We start from the raw sequence: 17,242 nt of genomic DNA, 5'->3' as shown, positions 1-17,242 counted from the left end.
TCTCACAAAAGCAATTTAATCAGATTTATTTTTATAGGATTATCAAAATTCAACAATATTTTTCATATTTTAAAATGGCTGAATGATCGCTCGTAGAGAGTAATCTAGTGTTATAAGCAGTATCACGAGGTTATAGATTAGGATTAGGATAATGATTAGGATCCTAAAGCTATGTCGCAACTAAAATCTAGCTGCGTCATTAGTTAATATATATATTTATAATAGCATGGCTTCCGTTGGCAACCTAGATCCGTTTCAACTATATAGTACATATGTATAGTACGTTTTGAACAAAGATAACTCCAAGGAATATTTGTAAAGATAATAGAATAAAATTCAAAGCGAATGGATCAAGACGCTCTTTACAGAACCAATAAGTCCCATTAATTCTTTGCGATAGTCCCCACTAGGATAGCTCTATTCGAGATAATGAATATTAAATAAAGAAATATTTGGGAATAAATGTTTCTTTGATTGAAAAATTAAAAAATTTCTCAACAAAACTAATGAGTTTTAATTGATAGAGAGTTGATTGCTCACAAATTATTTTTCTCTCGACTTTTAGAAAGGGTCTTCGTTAAAGGGGCGAGACACAAACAACCAGCCCTTATCTTCTCAACTCACCCTCGCAAGGACGGGTCACTCGCGATCGTCAGGCATCCGGAGTATATAAGAAAAATACTTCTACGCTTCAATATCAGTTCGCGTCAAGTCGTCGGCGAATGCGGTTCGTGCCGTCCTGTCGAGAGTGTACATATTTCTATTTCACAATTTTCGACCTCCTAGTGAGCATTACCAGATAACGATCTTGACGGGATTTAGAAAATTTTTTGTACCCCCCGGGGAGAGTTTTCTTTTTAAGAAGAAGAGAAATTACTGAATCTTGAAGGCCAAGCGGAATATAAGGATGTACTTGCGATTACCTTCACCTCCACTGTCACCAGGCGAAGGAGCAGCTTGGACGAGTCCTTCGGCCGTCCAGGGTGCCTCGATGCCGCTGCTCAGCGACTTACTGGCCCGGAACACCCAGGATCTGAACGTTCCGCCGGGCTTTATGCTCTGCATTCCGTGCTACTTGTGCCAGCAGCCCTTTGGCGACATAGAGAGCTTCAAGGCTCACCTTACCCAGCACGCGGCGGAGATCTACGCGAGGAATACGGGGAATGCCACAAATATGCAGCCTTACATTCCACCTAACGAGTCGGCACCGCGGAGTACCCACCCGTTTCATATGCCAGTGACCTTTCCACCAACTCCATCGCCGCCAATGGGTCCGATGCCCTTGCATCCCTGTGCGATGCCGTTTCCCCTGGAGCCGCCAATGCAGGAACAGAGGCAACACCCGATGCCGCCGCTCAACCAGGTCCCTCTTCGACCGCTAGAGACGATGGTTGCGAGAGTAGTTCCAAGCATTCGACACCATCACCCTTACCCTCTCCATCTCCTTACCCGCCCTCCGCTGTGGCTGAGGCAAGGAGTCCCCAATCAGCCACTCCCCCACCAGCCACTTCCCAACCAGCCACTCCCCAATCAGCCTGTTCCCAATCTTCCTCCAGTGCCAGTGCCGATCCAGCACCCCATCCAGCACATGGTTCCAGCACCCCTGCAAGCAGAGCCGAGACAGTTACCGGAGCATCGGCCAATAGTTTCATCCGAAACTCCGGAAACTGTGGATCTTTCGGATGTGGAGATATCTGTCGACGTAGAAGAGCAAACGGACACTGTGGAGAAACCAAAATCCCCAGCTGTTCAAATATTAAAGGACTTACTGATGAAGAGATCGGGACAACCTGCATCCTCGGATCCCGCTCCGACAGGGGAATTATTGAAGAAGAGCTCGGAACAATCTGAGTCTTCCCATCCTGCCGCAACTTTGAGGCCCATTCCGACAAAGGAATTACTGAAGACGAGCTCGGGACAACCTGCATCCTCGGACCCAGGGGCAAGTACGGAGCCCCTTCCGACAGGGGGATTACTGAAGAAGAGCTCGGAACAACCTGCATCCCTCGATCCTGCAGCGAGTACAAAGCCCATTACAACAAAGGAATCGCTGAAGAGAAGCTCGGAACAATCCGAGTCTCCCCATCCTGTCGCAACTTTGAGGCCCATTCCGACTAAGGAATTACTGAAGACGACCTCGGAACAAACGACATCCTCCATTCCTGCTGCATCTACAGAGCCCACTCCGACAAACGACAGGTTCGACTGTAAGCTGTGTAAAAAGAAACTGAGCTCCCGCCAGTCGCTGAAGTACCACTCCAGAGTGTTCCACCAGATAGACGACCTGCCCACGGACCGGATTGGCAGGCACGTACAGAAGCTGTTCAAGTGTAACGTCTGCAAGAAACGCTACAAGAGGCAGACCTTCCTCAAGCTGCACCTGAAGTACAGCCACGGAGTCGTCAGTCCGTGTATGCAGGCTGAGAAGCCTGCAAGTCCCACAATGGATTGTGAGACGTCACCCTCCCCGGAAGAGAGTGCGCCACCACCAGGTTCCGAGCTCGGGCGCAATGAGATCTGGAGCACAAGACTGTACAATGCGGTGGCCGCGGCAAAATACCAGCCTGCCAGCGAGCCGGCGGCCAAGTACTTGCCCGCCAGTGACCAGCCAGCCAGAACCGAACCGGGAGCGAGTTCTGCCAGGCAGCCGAAGCGAACCTACCCGATGCGATCGCCGTTTTTTAATCCGTAGGTTAAGTCACGCTTATCAGCTTTACAATATTTTTTAATATTTCTATATTCTTTTCAGCGATCTATGGCTGGACTGCGATGTGTTCTCATAGAGCGAGCGGAGGAGTGCCTTCTAGAAGACTATTTAATATTCGGATGGAAATTCATTAGATCATATTCACAACAAGACGCCTGTGCCAGCCAAGCTGGCCATTATTTTTACGATTATTTAAAGCAATTTTAAGGAAATACAATACTCTTCCAAGACTGAGTGGATGGACTCCTTGAAACCAGACCTACAAACAAAACTGCTCACTCAGCAGTATGGACTTCACTTTCAAGCTATTTTTTTCAAGTGAAATAAGAACCGACAACGGAATGTTTCTGGGGTTGTTTTTTTCTCATTTTTTGTACGAAGAGTTACGAAATAATCACATTCTGAAGTTCAGCAGGTACTGAAGACCAAACAAAAGATATTCGGTCTTTACACATTGGGCCGATAAGGACGTCCCGTAGGATAATTTATGGACCCGTGACCCTAAGACTAGCAAACACACGAACACCACGTGTTTTATCTCCTTTTTTGTGAAAGTCCTTGGACGGTTTTTGGTTATTTTTAGACCTGAGTAGGATACATATAAGTAAAATGGCTTAGGATTCGAAACTGTACCGTTTCAGCTGGACTTTATGCTGTTCCCGTTTCGAAACGGAAACGATAGAACCCAACCAACTGGTATCTTGGGCCTGAAGAACACCACCCAGACCTGACTTGCGCGACAGGTTTTGGTGAATCTTTCAGCTGCTCTCAGTTAAACACAGAGTGGGGGCATATTTTCTAAAAAAATATATAATTAGCAGAACGTGCGCTGGGCTTAGTCAGTCAAGAAAAGGGGCTAGTTGCCTAGATTATATAATGTATCTGTTAAAAGTATCTGGTATTGTTTATCTGCGCCTGAACCGCAAACTCTGCGCAATCCAAGCCTCACTGGATCACCGGATCGATGGATCGCTAGAATGAGCGCTTCACCATAAAACTATTGAATAAACTTAAGCTAAGTGTCCGGCAGATTGTGGAGTCTCCGTCCGCTTACAAATCGGCCACCGACTTGCGGCGCACGTACTTGGCGAAGTAGTCCGGACGCCAGCACTTGCAGGAGCCGGGAATTAGGAACCAGTCGTAGTACAGGCGCACCTGGAAGCACCCCAGCTCGTCATGCCCATCACAGTGAGCATCCGTGGGTGGCGAAGACGCGCCGGTCGAGGTGCCATCGGAAGCAGTGGCCACTCCGGCCCGCTTCTGAAGGTACTGCTGGTAGGCCTGGAAGTCCTGCACTGATGGCGCCTGCGTGGTGGTGGAGGTGGAGGGCACTGTATCCTCGGCATTCGGGTAGAAGATCTCAGCCACTAGCAGACTGACCCAGCGTGGCGAGGACAGACAGCCGCCATCCAGATAGTGGCACCTGGCTTGGATGCAGCGTGTAACCTCCACAGTCTGCGTAAAGTATCCTTCGTAGGGAATCTGGACCACGTAGCGCCAGGCTCCTTGGTAGTTCTTGGCGAACACTGGGGTGGCGTACTCCACCTTGGCGGGACAGGGCGTTGGCGGACCCTCGTACCGGATGGGTCCCACCTCCTCTCGCCGTTCAGCGGTGGGAGCAGCCGCAGAGGACGAGTCTCCCTGGATGGCCCGGTACAGTGTGCAGAATCTGTGGAAGAATCAGCGATGTAGTGGGTCTGGAAGCAGGTGTTTTCTGTCATTGACTTACACTCCACCGCCATCGCAGAACTTCCGTGGCTTCCGTTCCTCGGCAGCTCTACGTTGCTCCCTCTGCTTGTGATGAGATGGATCCTCCTCGTCCAGAGCAGGATCAAAGTAGCTGTACTCATTGGACTCCACTCCCTCGGGCACGCTGCGGCGAACTCGCGTAGATCCTCCCGACGGATACGGGCGATCGATGTTGTTGCTGTCCAGCTGCTCAACGGGATCATCCCGTATGATCTGGGTGACCTTTGGCAGAGTGTCATCGGCCTTCAGAACTGGGAGGGTCTTTGAGAGAAACTTCAGGGTTTGGTTGCGAATGAGCTCGCTGTTGGGAAGATGTGGACTATAGTCTTAGACTCTTAAAGATTAAAAATTACTTACAAGGGATAGGGTTCTCCAAGCACGTTCTGACCCAGCGGGTTCTTGGGTATCTGACCCTTGTTCAGGTCTCCGCAGATGTTGTGGACGGAAACGGCGGACTTCTTGCCGGCCGCCACCTCCTTGCAGTCCGCATTGACGTAGGTGTATGGAGGAGGACGCACCTTGGGGGGCACAGCATTGGGAGACTCGACGAAGGCGTAGTAGCCCTCGGGCGGCTGCTCCTCTCCGTACTCCGATGCAGAGTGAGACTGCTGCGGCTGGGAGAAACCCAAGTGGGCCAGCAGCAGAAAGCTAAGAATTTTCTAAGAAAAACAAAAACAAAGTCTGTGAGGGCACATCCGTAAAATTAATTGCCCCGACCCGAGTTGGGCATGAATGGCCCGGCATTGTCCCCAGAAATAAGATACTTTTTCGAGACGTATTTGTTGGGTTTGGCGAAAGCGCGAAAGCCGTGACTGCTGGCGGAAGATAAACAAACGCAACAACTTTTGCATCTTTCTCCGTATTCACTTGACCATTAATTGTTCGAGGGAACTTTCCCTGAAATTCTGGGCAGCTGACCAACGAAATCAAAAGTACGCTGTGCCGAGGAATTCAGGTCAAGCGGCATTGTTTTTGTGGGCGGATGCAGTGGAAGATGCTGTGGAATTTCTCTTGCCCGGAGACGACATGGTTCACAGCGCAATTTGAATACGGCGACGGCGATGGCGATGGCTACGGCGAGGGAAATTGGGTCAGTGACGGTAGCGGCTCGAGGTCTTTTGTTCTTTTTTCTTCCCCTTCTAATGGGCCAAAAACCAGTTTGCCCTCCGAGAGAGTATTCGAAAAAAAAGCAGACCTCCGAGAAGGAGGTAACTGGGCCCAATTTGCATAGGTAAATATTGATAGCCCAATTGCGGATTGGCAACAAAAGCGAAAGAACCTGCCCAGTAGTGCCCATATAGTGTGGCTTAGAACCAGATTCCAGCTTAGCGGCCCGATGTGGCGGTGCCTCGGAAATAAATGTGCCACACGCAACTAACGGGAAAGTTGCTCGGCACCCGGCCAGAATCACATCCAGAGGCGAAACGGTGCTCCACTGTTAGTTTAATTCATTAGCATGCTCCAGAATCGGAGCGCAGTAACAGTAATCCGCCGCAGAACGACAAAAACGCATATTGCAAAACAAAAGACTTGGGCAACGAACTTGACTTGACTCGCAGTTAGCAGTTAGCACACCTGTAATTATGACATACCAGTAGAAGCCGATAATCCATTTCCATTTCCGTTCCTCCGCTCTTCCTTGTCTCGGCTTGGGTTCTTGGTATCTTGGGGGCTTGGGGTGTTCCTCGCTGGTGATCCGCAATAGAACCTGACTCTTCAGGTGCACACACTGAACTGAGACTGTCGGTGGATCGCTGCAGACATTGAACCTCTGGTTCTCCGGTGCTGGATCTGCTTTATAGCCCCACCATCATGGGGAGAGCAACGAAGAATAGTGCCAAGAAAGTAGATGAAAAGAAAGCCATGTAAACTTGCCCGAAAGAGCGACTCGAACTTGAAGAAGTTTTCAAAAAAGAAAGCATACTTTCGGGCAGGGCCCCAAATCTTAAGAGTACCCCTGTAGAAAGTCAGTAAAGAATCCAATCCCAGTTTTGAATCCAACAACTTCACGTATATTTATGAATTTCATGAACATTACACACCTAAATAAAGTTCTTCAATCTATTTAAACTCGTTAGTCGATCAACTTGAAGCTTCCAGAGTCGTATAGCGTAGATGTATGGAAAATAGGTCGATGTTGAAATCAAATCGTTATTACAGAGCATAGAGGTGTGTATATAGAGTCTAGATCTAGGCCTAAAAGGTATAATAACGTGCATACATAGATTGCAGTTTGAAACTTGGTTTCGTGTACAAAAAACTCTAAACATAGGCATGCCAAGCACTTCATTGTTTCGTCGAAATTGGCTCTGAGGACTATACAAGAAGTTAAATAAATATAAATAAAATATTTTTACCGGCTGGTGGTACATCGGAAATGGTGTCAGATAATAAAATAAAGTTTACATCGTGTATCAATCATCAAATAAATAATGTTGGGGCTTATGATTTCTACTCAAGTTTCCGCCTCAAGTGTCAAACTTAATGCCATATTGCAAATATCATACATATGAGTATACATCTTAAAGTAAACAGATTTGTATAACATCTTAATCATCTTCATAATGCTTACTGCTCGCGGCTTACAAATATCATATAAAGTAAACTTTAGGCTTATGGCTATAGTGCGTTTGTGTGTCTTCTGGTTTATGGTATCTGGTTTCTGTTATCGTCTGCATCCTGTGCTTCTCTGTGGTTTCCTCTTCCACTTAATTCTTGGGCGAAACGGTGATGAGTTTGTGGGGCGTCAGGGGCGATATCTGTAAGAATAATCGGGTTATTAATAAACATTACATCCAACATTATCGCTCTCCAGCTCACCCAAAGCGATCTGCCCATGTACGAGTCATCATCGTCCTCCATCAGGTCCGACGCGTGGTGATTCTGTTGGTCAATGAACAGCAGAGTGTCCTTGCTGCAAGTGTTGGCCGAGTTCCGGAGCAGGGACGACAACGTCTCCGTGTAGTTTGAGCTCGTGGAGAAGGAGTGTCGCAGGCTCAGGCTTGCTGCCGCCGCCGCATGCTGCTGCTGTTGGTGGGCGGCACTTTCCTCGGCCGACACACTGCTCCTGGATCCGTTCCAGTTGTGGTTATGCAGCTGGACATGTCGCGAAAGCTGGGAGCCCGATAGCTGGGGGGTTCCGTTGAACAAGGAAGCGGCGGCAGTCATATGACCGTTGAACTTTCGGTGCAGCGTGGATGCCGCGGTGATCGACGTACTAAGCGATCTTGGCGAGGACCGCGAAGACCCTGAGCTCTCCAACGAGGACGAGGATGAGCTGGTGTGGCCGTTGGTTTTGGCCGTCTCTGCGGGTGCTATACCCTCTTCGGGGACTACGGTCATCTCTGTTGCCTCTGCCTGCTGTGGGCATTTTTCCTTATCCTTCTGATCTCCTTCCTCGAGCTCCGTGCAGTTCTCGTCCATGGCGAAAATTAAAGTCGAATCCTCGGCCAGTGGCTGGCGATCCTCATCGGCAATTGTGGTAGAGGCTGGCACCGGTAGACACCCATTGCTCTCCTCGCTGATTCCACTGCCATCCACATCCACATCGGCATCGGCATAAGCTAGTTCCTCCGCTCCTAGCAGCTCGTGAGGGGGCGATTTCTCCATCGCCATCACATCTTCCGGTGCGTCAGTAACTGAAAGAGAGACTAAGGTTACTAATCATTACCTTCCCTTTTTGTTACTCCACCTACCTTCCATCTTCTCGTTGCAAATATTGGGTATGTCCACTGGCTTGGACTGCGCCACCGCCTTCTCCGCCACCTTAGTGGTATCCTCCAGCTTGACCGTCTCCTTCTCCCGACCCGACGTCGAGGACGCGGACGAGGATGAGCTGGCAGGTGCTAGGCGCGACACCCAGTGGTCTCCCGAGTTGGAGCTAGAGCCGGAGCACTCGCCGGCGTCCACGCTGCGTCGCTGGTAGAAGAGCATGTACGCCTCGTTGTTGATGATGTCCTCCTCGATGGCGTCCTCGGGCACCTTGCTGACGCGCTGGTCATCGAACTTGTACCACTGCCGGTCGTACGGGTTCTTGCACGCGGCTGTGTAGTGTCCCGTTTCCAGAGTGTCCCCCTGGTGGTAGCACACGGCGTACAAGTCGTAGCGCGTGTCCTTCGATTCGGTGCGCGAGTTCAGAGTGGAGGAGCGCGATTCCCCGGTCTTGGCTCGTTTCCAAGGATTGGCAGAGCCCAGGCCGAGGCCCAGTCCAGTCGAGCTGCTGGCACTCTCGTGCACGCCCCGCGCCAGGTGTGGCGACATGTCGAAGGCGGTGAGCGGAAACTTGACCATCGTCGTCAGCTTGGCGGCCTGCGGGCCCTTCGACTGGTGCTGGCGGAAGCGCTTGAAGTGCACCACCAGAATGTCCGGCAGCGACCACAGCCCCAGCGTCTTCACCACCGGCAAGTACTGCTGGCAGTGGGGACACCGCCAGGCGTCTTCGGCACTCAGGGTCTCCGCCTTGGTGTAGTGCTCCAGGCACTGCTCCAGGGTCAGCGCAGCCGTAACCCCCGACTTACTGGCACTCAGCCGGGCCACGCTTTCGTGCTCCACCACATCGTCCGGCTCTTTGCTGGCCAGGAAGTACTCCTCCGGCGAGCTCCACTCCAGAAGCAACTTGATGTGCTGCGGCCCCGCCTCGGCGGAGAGGACGGACAACGCCAAGTCGATCATCTCCGTGAGCAGCGGGTGCTCCACCTGCTCCAGGTAGGTGTCCGGGTCGGCGGAGGGGTCCTGCAGTCGGATGCGGAACATCTCGGAGGGCGGCGTGGCGTACGAGAACACCTCCGGCTTCAGCAGGAGCGTCATTTCGCGCAGCATTCTCTTCTGCAGCTCCTGGTAGGAGCAGTCCCTCGGCGCCTTCATACTGAAGGGGGCTCCGAAGCGAGCCACGTCCTTGCCGTCCTTTGCTCTGTACACATTGGCCACTAGGAGGAGCAGGTCTGCCTGCGGCGGGGTTGAAGCTGAAGCTGGGGCTGGTGCTGAAGCTGGGGCAGTTGCCGCACTAGCTGCACTATCGGCGCTTCCAACCACCTTTGGCACGGGGGTCGCCTCGGGGACTTCGATGCAGTAGATGTTCTCGTTGCTGGCCACCGTCTCCACGGGCTGGGAGTCGAAGAACACGCGCGTGAATCCCTCGGCGTTGAGGTCCACCAGCACCATGCATGAGCCCTCAATGCCGGTGTCCGTCTGCAGCTGCTCCCGCAGAGCCACGATGGGGGATCCGGCCGGGACACGCAGTCCCATCTTCACTTGGCGCGGCAGCTTCTTCATGTAGACGACCGTGACGAAGATCGTCAGCTGGGTGAGCTGCGGGAGCTGCACGGAGATGCAGTGAAAGGGGTCGAAGGTGTTGGATTGCTTTTCGCAGCGCGGGCAGGTCAACGAGGATCGGAACTGGGCTTGGAACACGGCCTGGACGAAGCTGTTGTTGCACCGTATATGGTTGGCGAGAGTCTCTGCGGCGATCACCTCGTCGGAGCGGCCGTAGGAGTTCTTCAAGCTCTTGTAGCGCCTCTTGCTGGCCGTGTTCAGGTCCTCGTGCACCTTGTCCAGCAGCCAGAACAGAAACTCCTGGGCGTCGTGCTGCGTAGAGCTGCGGAACTGCGTTCCATACCTGTCCACCACGGCCTTGAAGCTGGTGCTGTGGTCGCTCTCGTTCTTGCAGGTCCACAGGGCCTTCAGGACATTGGCCAGCTGTTCGGTGAGTTCCCCCTTGGTGCCAAACTTTCGCGAGTTGATCTTGTTGCGTCGTTTCAGATCGGCCTGGAACAAGGAACGGAATTAGATAAGGTCTTTGGGGGGAATATGTTTATAGATCCTTACCTTGTATTGGTCCAGGACAAAGTACTCGGCCAGGATGTCCGTGTGGCTGAGGCATTGCAGGACCGCATTCATGAAGCAAGTGTTTCCATGGTTCTTCAGGCCCATCACTCCCGGCGTCTGATCCGCCGGCCACTGGTAGCCACCGATGGGTGGCACTCGCTCGATGCTGCCAGCTCCCCCAGAGTTCGAGGACGAGGGCTTGTTGGCCTTTGGAGATTGGAGATTTGGAGGAAATGGAGATTTGGTCAGTTATCTAGTTGATTTTAAAGCAAATATTATTTATCAAATAGGAAGTATGCTAATTTGGGTTCAATCGTGTGGAAAATTTGCGAGTTTAGGGTCGATAATGAATTGGAATCATAATGGAGAGGCTACAATGAGCTGTCTGGAGGTGTGTCTGACGGGTAAGTGTATCAGAGATGCTGTCCAAATATTGTTAATTAAATTACATAAAAGCAATAGTGCCTTTCCAGCAAGTGCCTTTGATAGCTTGGACTTGCGGATGATGAAATGTGTGCAACTAGCTCGAGGGGATTGTGGGGTCACTGTAATGAGTAATCCGAAGGGGTAACGTCATCGTTCGACCAACAAAAAAATATGAAACAACAAGCCAGACTATAATGAGTTCAATAGAGACAAAAAAAAAACAAAAGAAGCTCGAACTAAAGCCGGTTTTTTTTTTTTTCAAAAAAAGCGAAAAACCCACGCAAGACCAATACCCAGTTGGTCGAAAGGAAATAAATCTTTGGGTGTGTGTGGGATGGGGCTAGGGCCTGATCATGACACTGGGGGACGACTGGTGAGTGTAGAGTGTAGAGGACCCCTGATTAGATAGAGAGTTGGTACCTCTTTTCTGCGCCAGCATCCGGTGTAGAAAGGCACGATTTCTATGAAGGCGAGGCGGCGATCCGAGTACGAGTTATCCGCCGCCTGGAAGATGCAGCATTTTGTGGCAAAAATAGGAAGAGATTTGAGAAACCATTAAGATTCTAGCAGCAATATGGATATATTTTTCTATACATTTGCTGACCTAATCCAGACAAGGGGCGGGGGGCTAATTGGCCAGAAGAATACAACTGGGGACTGGTCACTGGCCACTTGTCTCAATTTGCGACGACAATCATCATTTATAAATTTAAGAACATTTCTCTGGATCTAGTGGGCTCGGTCTTTCGTCGCCAGGCCCCTAGTAGCTCCAGTTCAAGTGTCCAGCGAGGCGACACTCTTGCCCCTCTAATGCCCGCCGCTTTGTTTACTTTCTCGTATTATTCTGTTTAACTCGATGTATCGAATTTATCAGGCCCTCGTCTCGAATTCTTGATTCCAGTAGCCAGCAAAAATTCCATGCCGTGTGTTTATGCGGCCAAAGCTCTTTACAGATAAGCCATAAGAGGTTGGAGGGCTGGAGAGGTCTGGAGAGGTCTGGGAGGTGGCCAGATAACTTATAAATATTGCACTGCACTCGAGTATTTATTCAACTTTTTACGTAAGATCACCAGTAGGTATAGTATACTATATAGTACTTGTATCTTGGCATTTCTGTTACGTTTCACGTTTTATTAAATAATTGTAAATAATTGAAGATAATTGCGACGCTGCTTGGCTCCGAGATCTTGGTCGGGGCATGAATGAAATTGGTCTATGGATTAGGGCCTTTAGCTATATCTTATGCTATATAATCTAACTTATTAATGGAACCTATTTTTAGAACATTATCGGCAGAAACTAGTACTATATTTATGTCATTCAGCTCCAAGCCGACAGGTCTGTTAGTCAACAAGTGACACCTCTCCATGTGGCATGATGTCTCTGAGATTTATGAACGAGATCCGCAAACATTTAACCAAGTCTATACCTTTATAGCCCCGTCCCAGACACGTAATGCTGCTGCTATCTCCCCCCCGTAATTAGATCTTATTGCCCGAGATCTACATAGTTATATAATATAATATAGAGTAAGCCCAGCAAGGGCTCGATCAAGTGGAAAGCTCTGTCAAGGTTGTAGCGACAACGGGCTCTAATCAGACCACCTTGCTGCGAACACGTTGCTTATCAGATACGGGGTGGTGCTCATGGGGCCCATTTAAACAAGTACAGTGCGCGACAGGCCTGTAATGCAAGTAGATACAGCTTTGTAGAGGGCTCTTATTTATAATTTTCTTTATGGCTGTTACTGTCTCTATAGTACACCCTATGACTCCTGTCAACCTTATCTTATATCTAGCATTTGGATTCAACGAACACGTAGCTTTCGACAAGGTCGAACCGAACCGCTTGACTTCCGAAGTCCACTGAAAAATTTGCACTTTCCTGTTGAGCTGCGAATTCATTTACATTTTGCTCATATTTTCCAATCCAGTCTCATGATGTGGCATTCTATTAACATTACATCATACTACATAGTCTACATTATGTTTGTCATACCGGACATACAACAAAAACCAGTGAGTAACGCCCAATTAGACGGGGTAAGTGCTAACAACATGGTTTTTTAGGGGAAAATTTTAACAAATTATGGTTGGAAAATGTTGTTTTCAGGTTTGAATAAAGAATTATATAGAATTTGTCTACAAATCTTTTAAGATATGCCATTCAATGATCGGTGCAAAACTAACAAAGTTACAGCCATTTTTAGAGACCATTCATGAATAATTTTGGTTTTCTAGAAAAGGGGTTCCCCAAGAAAAATTTGCAAAAAAAATGCTAAAAAATTAAGTTCTTAGATTTTGATAGAGATCTATAGAGAATTAATCCACAAATCTTTTAAAGTACTCCTCTTTGGGATCGGGTGCAAATTGACCAAGATATAGGCATAGCTAGAAGCCATATATGAACATTCTGGATTTTGGAAGGGGTTCTATCATAAAAATTTTAAAAAATATGAAGTCATAATTTTGTTTGGGGTTTTTTAAGCGAAATGATGGGGAATTAATCCACGAATCTTTTAAGGCATTCCGTTCAAGGATCGGATAAGAATTGGGGAAGACATAGACATCTGTGTGGACCCTATAGGGGAAAACCCCATTTTCAAAGGACTCCATCACAAAAAAGGGCAAAAAATTAAAAAAATATTTCGTCTCCGGATTTTGATGCAGAATGGTGGAGAATCATTCCACGAATCTTTAAAGGCATTCCGTTCAAGGATTGGATGCCTAATGGCCGAGATATGAAAGTTGGAGATGCCATATACGGAAATCCAACTATTTCCAAGGGGTTCCCCTAGAAAAATTCGAAAAATATGAATAAAAAATTTTATTCCTTGATTTTGATCCAAAATGGTGGGGAATCGTTCCACAAAACTTTAAAGGCAATCCTCTTAAGGATCGGATATTGGCTAAGATATAGAGATTTCAAGGAGCCTTGGGTCGAATTTCTGTGGTTCCCCTTAAAAAATTTGAAAAATATGGATCGAAAATTTGGTTCTCAGGTTTTGGTGCAGAATGATAGGTAATTTATCCTTCATTCTTTCAAGGTATTCCTCTCAAGGATCGGATAAATATTGGCTGAGATATACACATCGCAAGAAACCAAATACGACTGGTTACTGGATGACTGAATATATGAGGTACATGAAAGCCCTGCCTTCTAAAAGGGGTTTCCCCTGGAAAACTTGTAAAAATAAGGATTCAAAATTCAAAATTGTATATTGGTTGAAACAAAATTTAAAAATCTTCTTAAAAAAACCAGAACGTGTCTCGCCACGCCGCCATGGAATCACAAAAATAAACGCAAAGCGAAAATTTTGAAAACATTCTTTCAATTAGTTTGATCTCAATTGATTTTACCTTGAAAGCGTATTCAGCCCCAGGGGAGAAATGGCGGTGGGGTGGGGTCAGGGGCTGGGGAGAAAGAGAGGGCGGAAGAAAGAGAGAAACGTGCGAGGCTACACGAGCGGCGAAAACAATTGTGAAAAAAATGAAAAAAATAAAAAATGAGAAAAAAAGGCACATTAGACAATAATTCGCACAGTTGTACAACAACAAGGGGGAGGGGAGGGAGGGAAAAGTTACGTGTGAGCCATGGGCCGGAAACACGGCGTACAGCAACAACAACAACAAGTGGGAATACTACGCTCGTGTAGGCTAGAGCCCCCCACCCCTCCCCCTCGGGTCTTGAATATCATAGGAAAATCAGCAAATAAAGACGGAAGGAGGTCTGGGGGGTGGCTAAGTACACGCGGTTACGTACTAATCTGGCCATCAACAAGTGCAGCACCTACGGTGGCTTCTTTAGTTCCGACTTCTGAGGGCTGATGGGAGCTCCCGAAATCCCGAATAGGGTGATGTTTACAATGAGGTAATGGGCTCTTGGGGGAAACCAACCACACCATTGACCAATTACCACATAATCTCAACCAGAAGCTATCAGTAGAATAGTATCTCTATCTATAGCTATATCTCATTCCCCTCGTTTTCATTGAGCTTTACGCCCCCCTCCCTCTCTGAATGAAATTAATTTTCTGTTCTCGTTCTCGTATGCGCTTATCGTTCTGGAATTCAAAAGCGCCAAAAGGTCAACTGCAGCTATAAGGTTACGACCTCTACAATTAATCAAAAACCACCATATCAATAAAAGCCAAATGCACTGGAGATGACTTCTAAGCATGACACACATTTTAAAGATGCAGCGGAGGCGGGTGGCGGGTGGCGGTACTCCTCCTCCTGGTCGCGCTCCAGCAGCTCCAGCACGACCTGAAAACACTCCGCTACTAGACGCTACTTCTAGTTACTGTTTGTATTTGTTTGTTTATTGTAGCGCGAGCTGGGCACCAAATGTTACAACAAAAACAATGTTTGAACAATTGGTGTCTGCGAAACAAAAGGTGCCCTACACCTCCTCCACCTCCACCTCCCAATGAACAAAAATTATGATAATAATGAGACGGCAATTGTTTTAAAAATAAAATTAATTTCCATTCCCCATTCTGGTAGCGCTACCATTCGGAAGGTACACTTTTGGAAAAGTGCTGCCCCATGTACTCCCCATGTATTTATAGTTTTGTAAACAAAGGCATTTTTATCCAAGGAATGCGACTGGGCTATAGATACGCGATACGAACAAAGAACGCCTGGCGGGGTGGCCTGGCGGGGGAGCACATCCGCGCATATCATGCATATGGATTAGCCGGTCAGGCTCTCTCTCTCCTCGCTTATCACTCGGACCCGCGAAAGTGAGTCAGCCGGAGGGGAGGGGTTGGGAGAACAACATCAACAACCATAGGACCCATAAGGGGGGGTCGAAGGTTCCACAACTTTGAAAACAAAAGAAAAACGGTGCCAAATCGTAGAGAGTCGCCATATGTGCGGCACTGGAGGGACAAAGAACGACTCCTCATCTTGTGGTGACACTGCACTCCTGATAAGATGCCCTATGACTATTGTGGAGAACAAGTCACCCAGTTAATCATCCATCATGACTCCCTCAAGGAACACTTACCGTCGTTAGATGCTGGGTGATTCGATTGAGAAACTTCCTGAACGATGAACGCCGCAGGACACGTGCCCGCTTGTTGTTGTTGCTATCCTGGGAGGGAGGTGTCGTCACCAAAGCAGGTGTCGTGGTGGGTGGAGCCTCGTAGCTGCTGAGGGACACAATGCTACCGCTGCGTCCTCGACCGCCACCAACGCAGGAGGATATAGCCGTATGGCTGCCACGTCGTTCCGCATTCTCAGGGCCGGAACCGGAGCCGGACAGGGAGGCGGCAGCACCGGACGAGGTCTTGAACTTGCGCGACCACCGAAAGGGATTGCGTGGCATGGAGAAGGCGCGCTTGATTTTTTTGGCGGCACTCGTGGCGAGCGGTGCTCCTTGCGGCGATTCGGCAGGCGGCGGCGGCGGCGTGCTGCCACCACCCACCGGTCCTGGCGTTGTGTTTGCTGGTTGTTGGGGTTCTTTTGTTGTTGTACCCATGGTCTCTCTTTCTCTCTCTCTCTCTCTCGCTCTCACACTCTGGCTCACTGAACACGGATTTTTCGTCACATATAGACACGTAAGAAACGAATTGTACGGGCGGAGACCGTCGCTTTCCGCCCTAGCTGCTGTTCTGGCACAGCGTTAACCAAAAACCAAGCCCGACTTGACCTTTTCGGAGCACTTATTGCCAATTTTTCTGCCTCGCTTCGCTTCGTCTGACTCTTCCTCTTCGCGTCTTGCTTCTGACCCACTCCGCAGACTTTTTTTTGGTGCAAAAGGCAAATACTTTCACTAGTGCCTGGCGATCGTCGATCGGAATCAGTGATCCGCACTCGAACGAGGGTACTCGGTCTCGGTCTCGGAGTAGGAGGGGCGTTGTTTCCTCCCGTTGGGATAGGGATAGGACGCGGCACACGCGAAGGACTTTACCCGCTTTCGAGATTTTGTAGCGCAGACCCGATCCGGTCACAGGCTGGGCTACCGAGTCTGATTGGTGGTCTGTTTAGTTTTGAGGTCTTTTCTGTCGGTCGCAGTCTGTGTGCATGCTCTTTTTCGCCCGTGTGGGTGTGTTGGGGGGGCCACAGTACTGGAATAAACAAACCAGAAGTGTCTGGTATATAATTGCACAAGATTCACGGAGTCCACATGTTACGGGGAGGGTTTAACGCTTATTTATAATTATTTGTGGTCCGTTTTATTAATTAAATTTGTGTTTATTTTGCTCGTATTCCGCGTTTATACTGTTTTAGTGTTTATGTCGTTTTCTAACACGGCATATCGAAAATGTATCAAGTTATCGATTATTGATGTTCGAAAATACTATTCTTTCGGTATTATATCGATTATTGTTCAGTATTTTTGTATTATCGATAACCGGACCATTACCGGTTAAAAACCCCCTATTACCGGTTCAAATTTTGCGCCCCATGCTGGAATAAATGAAAAACTTTTTGCCGCCAATGGACGAAAATTTAAAATTTAGCTTAAGTGGCGCCACGGTGGATGGAATGATGGAAAATTATGGAACAAAACGGAATAGTTTTTTAAAAA

General features: G+C 48.6%; 3 protein-coding genes across 4 annotated transcripts; 1 reads left to right on the top strand and 2 right to left on the bottom strand.

The window, feature by feature from the left end:
- The first annotated feature begins 687 nt into the window (after positions 1 to 687).
- LOC108125164 (Linking immunity and metabolism) lies at positions 688 to 3,205 on the top strand. The gene is made up of 2 exons (XM_017241259.3): positions 688 to 2,688; positions 2,750 to 3,205. The coding sequence occupies exons 1-2, from the start codon at positions 908 to 910 to the stop codon at positions 2,781 to 2,783; spliced, it is 1,815 nt and encodes a 604-aa protein (XP_017096748.2). The 5' UTR covers positions 688 to 907; the 3' UTR covers positions 2,784 to 3,205.
- Positions 3,206 to 3,499: 294 nt separating this feature from the next.
- On the bottom strand, positions 3,500 to 6,228 carry spz6 (Spaetzle domain-containing protein 6). The gene is made up of 4 exons (XM_017241260.3): positions 6,049 to 6,228; positions 4,814 to 5,115; positions 4,437 to 4,757; positions 3,500 to 4,376 (listed from the first exon to the last, which is right to left on the bottom strand). Exons 1-4 carry the CDS (start codon positions 6,073 to 6,075, stop codon positions 3,758 to 3,760), a joined length of 1,269 nt encoding a protein of 422 aa, XP_017096749.2. The 5' UTR covers positions 6,076 to 6,228; the 3' UTR covers positions 3,500 to 3,757.
- Positions 6,229 to 6,445: 217 nt separating this feature from the next.
- On the bottom strand, positions 6,446 to 16,959 carry Usp15-31 (Ubiquitin specific protease 15/31). Of its 2 annotated transcripts, XM_017241261.3 has the most exons (7): positions 15,712 to 16,959; positions 14,621 to 14,628; positions 11,126 to 11,209; positions 10,280 to 10,486; positions 8,152 to 10,219; positions 7,277 to 8,094; positions 6,446 to 7,215 (listed from the first exon to the last, which is right to left on the bottom strand). In XM_017241261.3, the coding sequence occupies exons 1-7, from the start codon at positions 16,187 to 16,189 to the stop codon at positions 7,165 to 7,167; spliced, it is 3,714 nt and encodes a 1,237-aa protein (XP_017096750.2). In that variant the 5' UTR covers positions 16,190 to 16,959; the 3' UTR covers positions 6,446 to 7,164. The 2 variants fall into 2 exon arrangements, with proteins under 2 accessions (XP_017096750.2, XP_043066555.1); XM_043210620.2 differs by lacking the exons at positions 11,126 to 11,209; positions 14,621 to 14,628 and having other exon boundaries at positions 15,716 to 16,959.
- Positions 16,960 to 17,242: the final 283 nt, after the last annotated feature.

Source organism: Drosophila bipectinata, chromosome 2R (genome assembly GCF_030179905.1).
Source record: "Drosophila bipectinata strain 14024-0381.07 chromosome 2R, DbipHiC1v2, whole genome shotgun sequence".
In the NCBI taxonomy this organism is placed as follows: Eukaryota; Metazoa; Arthropoda; class Insecta; order Diptera; family Drosophilidae; genus Drosophila; species Drosophila bipectinata.
This window is presented reverse-complemented; position numbering and strand designations above follow the sequence as displayed.

Excerpts from the sequence above, each read along its gene's own strand:
- spz6 (XM_017241260.3), bottom strand. The coding sequence starts at position 6,075 with ATGGAAATGGATTATCGGCTTCTACTG. Across the intron at positions 5,116-6,048 it reads TGGATTATCGGCTTCTACTG|AAAATTCTTAGCTTTCTGCT; the intron begins GTATGTCATAAT and ends TGTTTTTCTTAG. Across the intron at positions 4,758-4,813 it reads CTTGGAGAACCCTATCCCTT|CGAGCTCATTCGCAACCAAA; the intron begins GTAAGTAATTTT and ends TCTTCCCAACAG.
- LOC108125164 (XM_017241259.3), top strand. The coding sequence starts at position 908 with ATGTACTTGCGATTACCTTCACCTCCACTGTCACCAGGCGAAGGAGCA. Across the intron at positions 2,689-2,749 it reads CGATCGCCGTTTTTTAATCC|CGATCTATGGCTGGACTGCG; the intron begins GTAGGTTAAGTC and ends TATTCTTTTCAG.
- Usp15-31 (XM_017241261.3), bottom strand. The coding sequence starts at position 16,189 with ATGGGTACAACAACAAAAGAACCCCAACAACCAGCAAACACAACGCCA. Across the intron at positions 10,487-11,125 it reads GATGCTGGCGCAGAAAAGAG|GCCAACAAGCCCTCGTCCTC; the intron begins GTACCAACTCTC and ends CAATCTCCAAAG. Across the intron at positions 10,220-10,279 it reads TTGTCCTGGACCAATACAAG|GCCGATCTGAAACGACGCAA; the intron begins GTAAGGATCTAT and ends TCCTTGTTCCAG.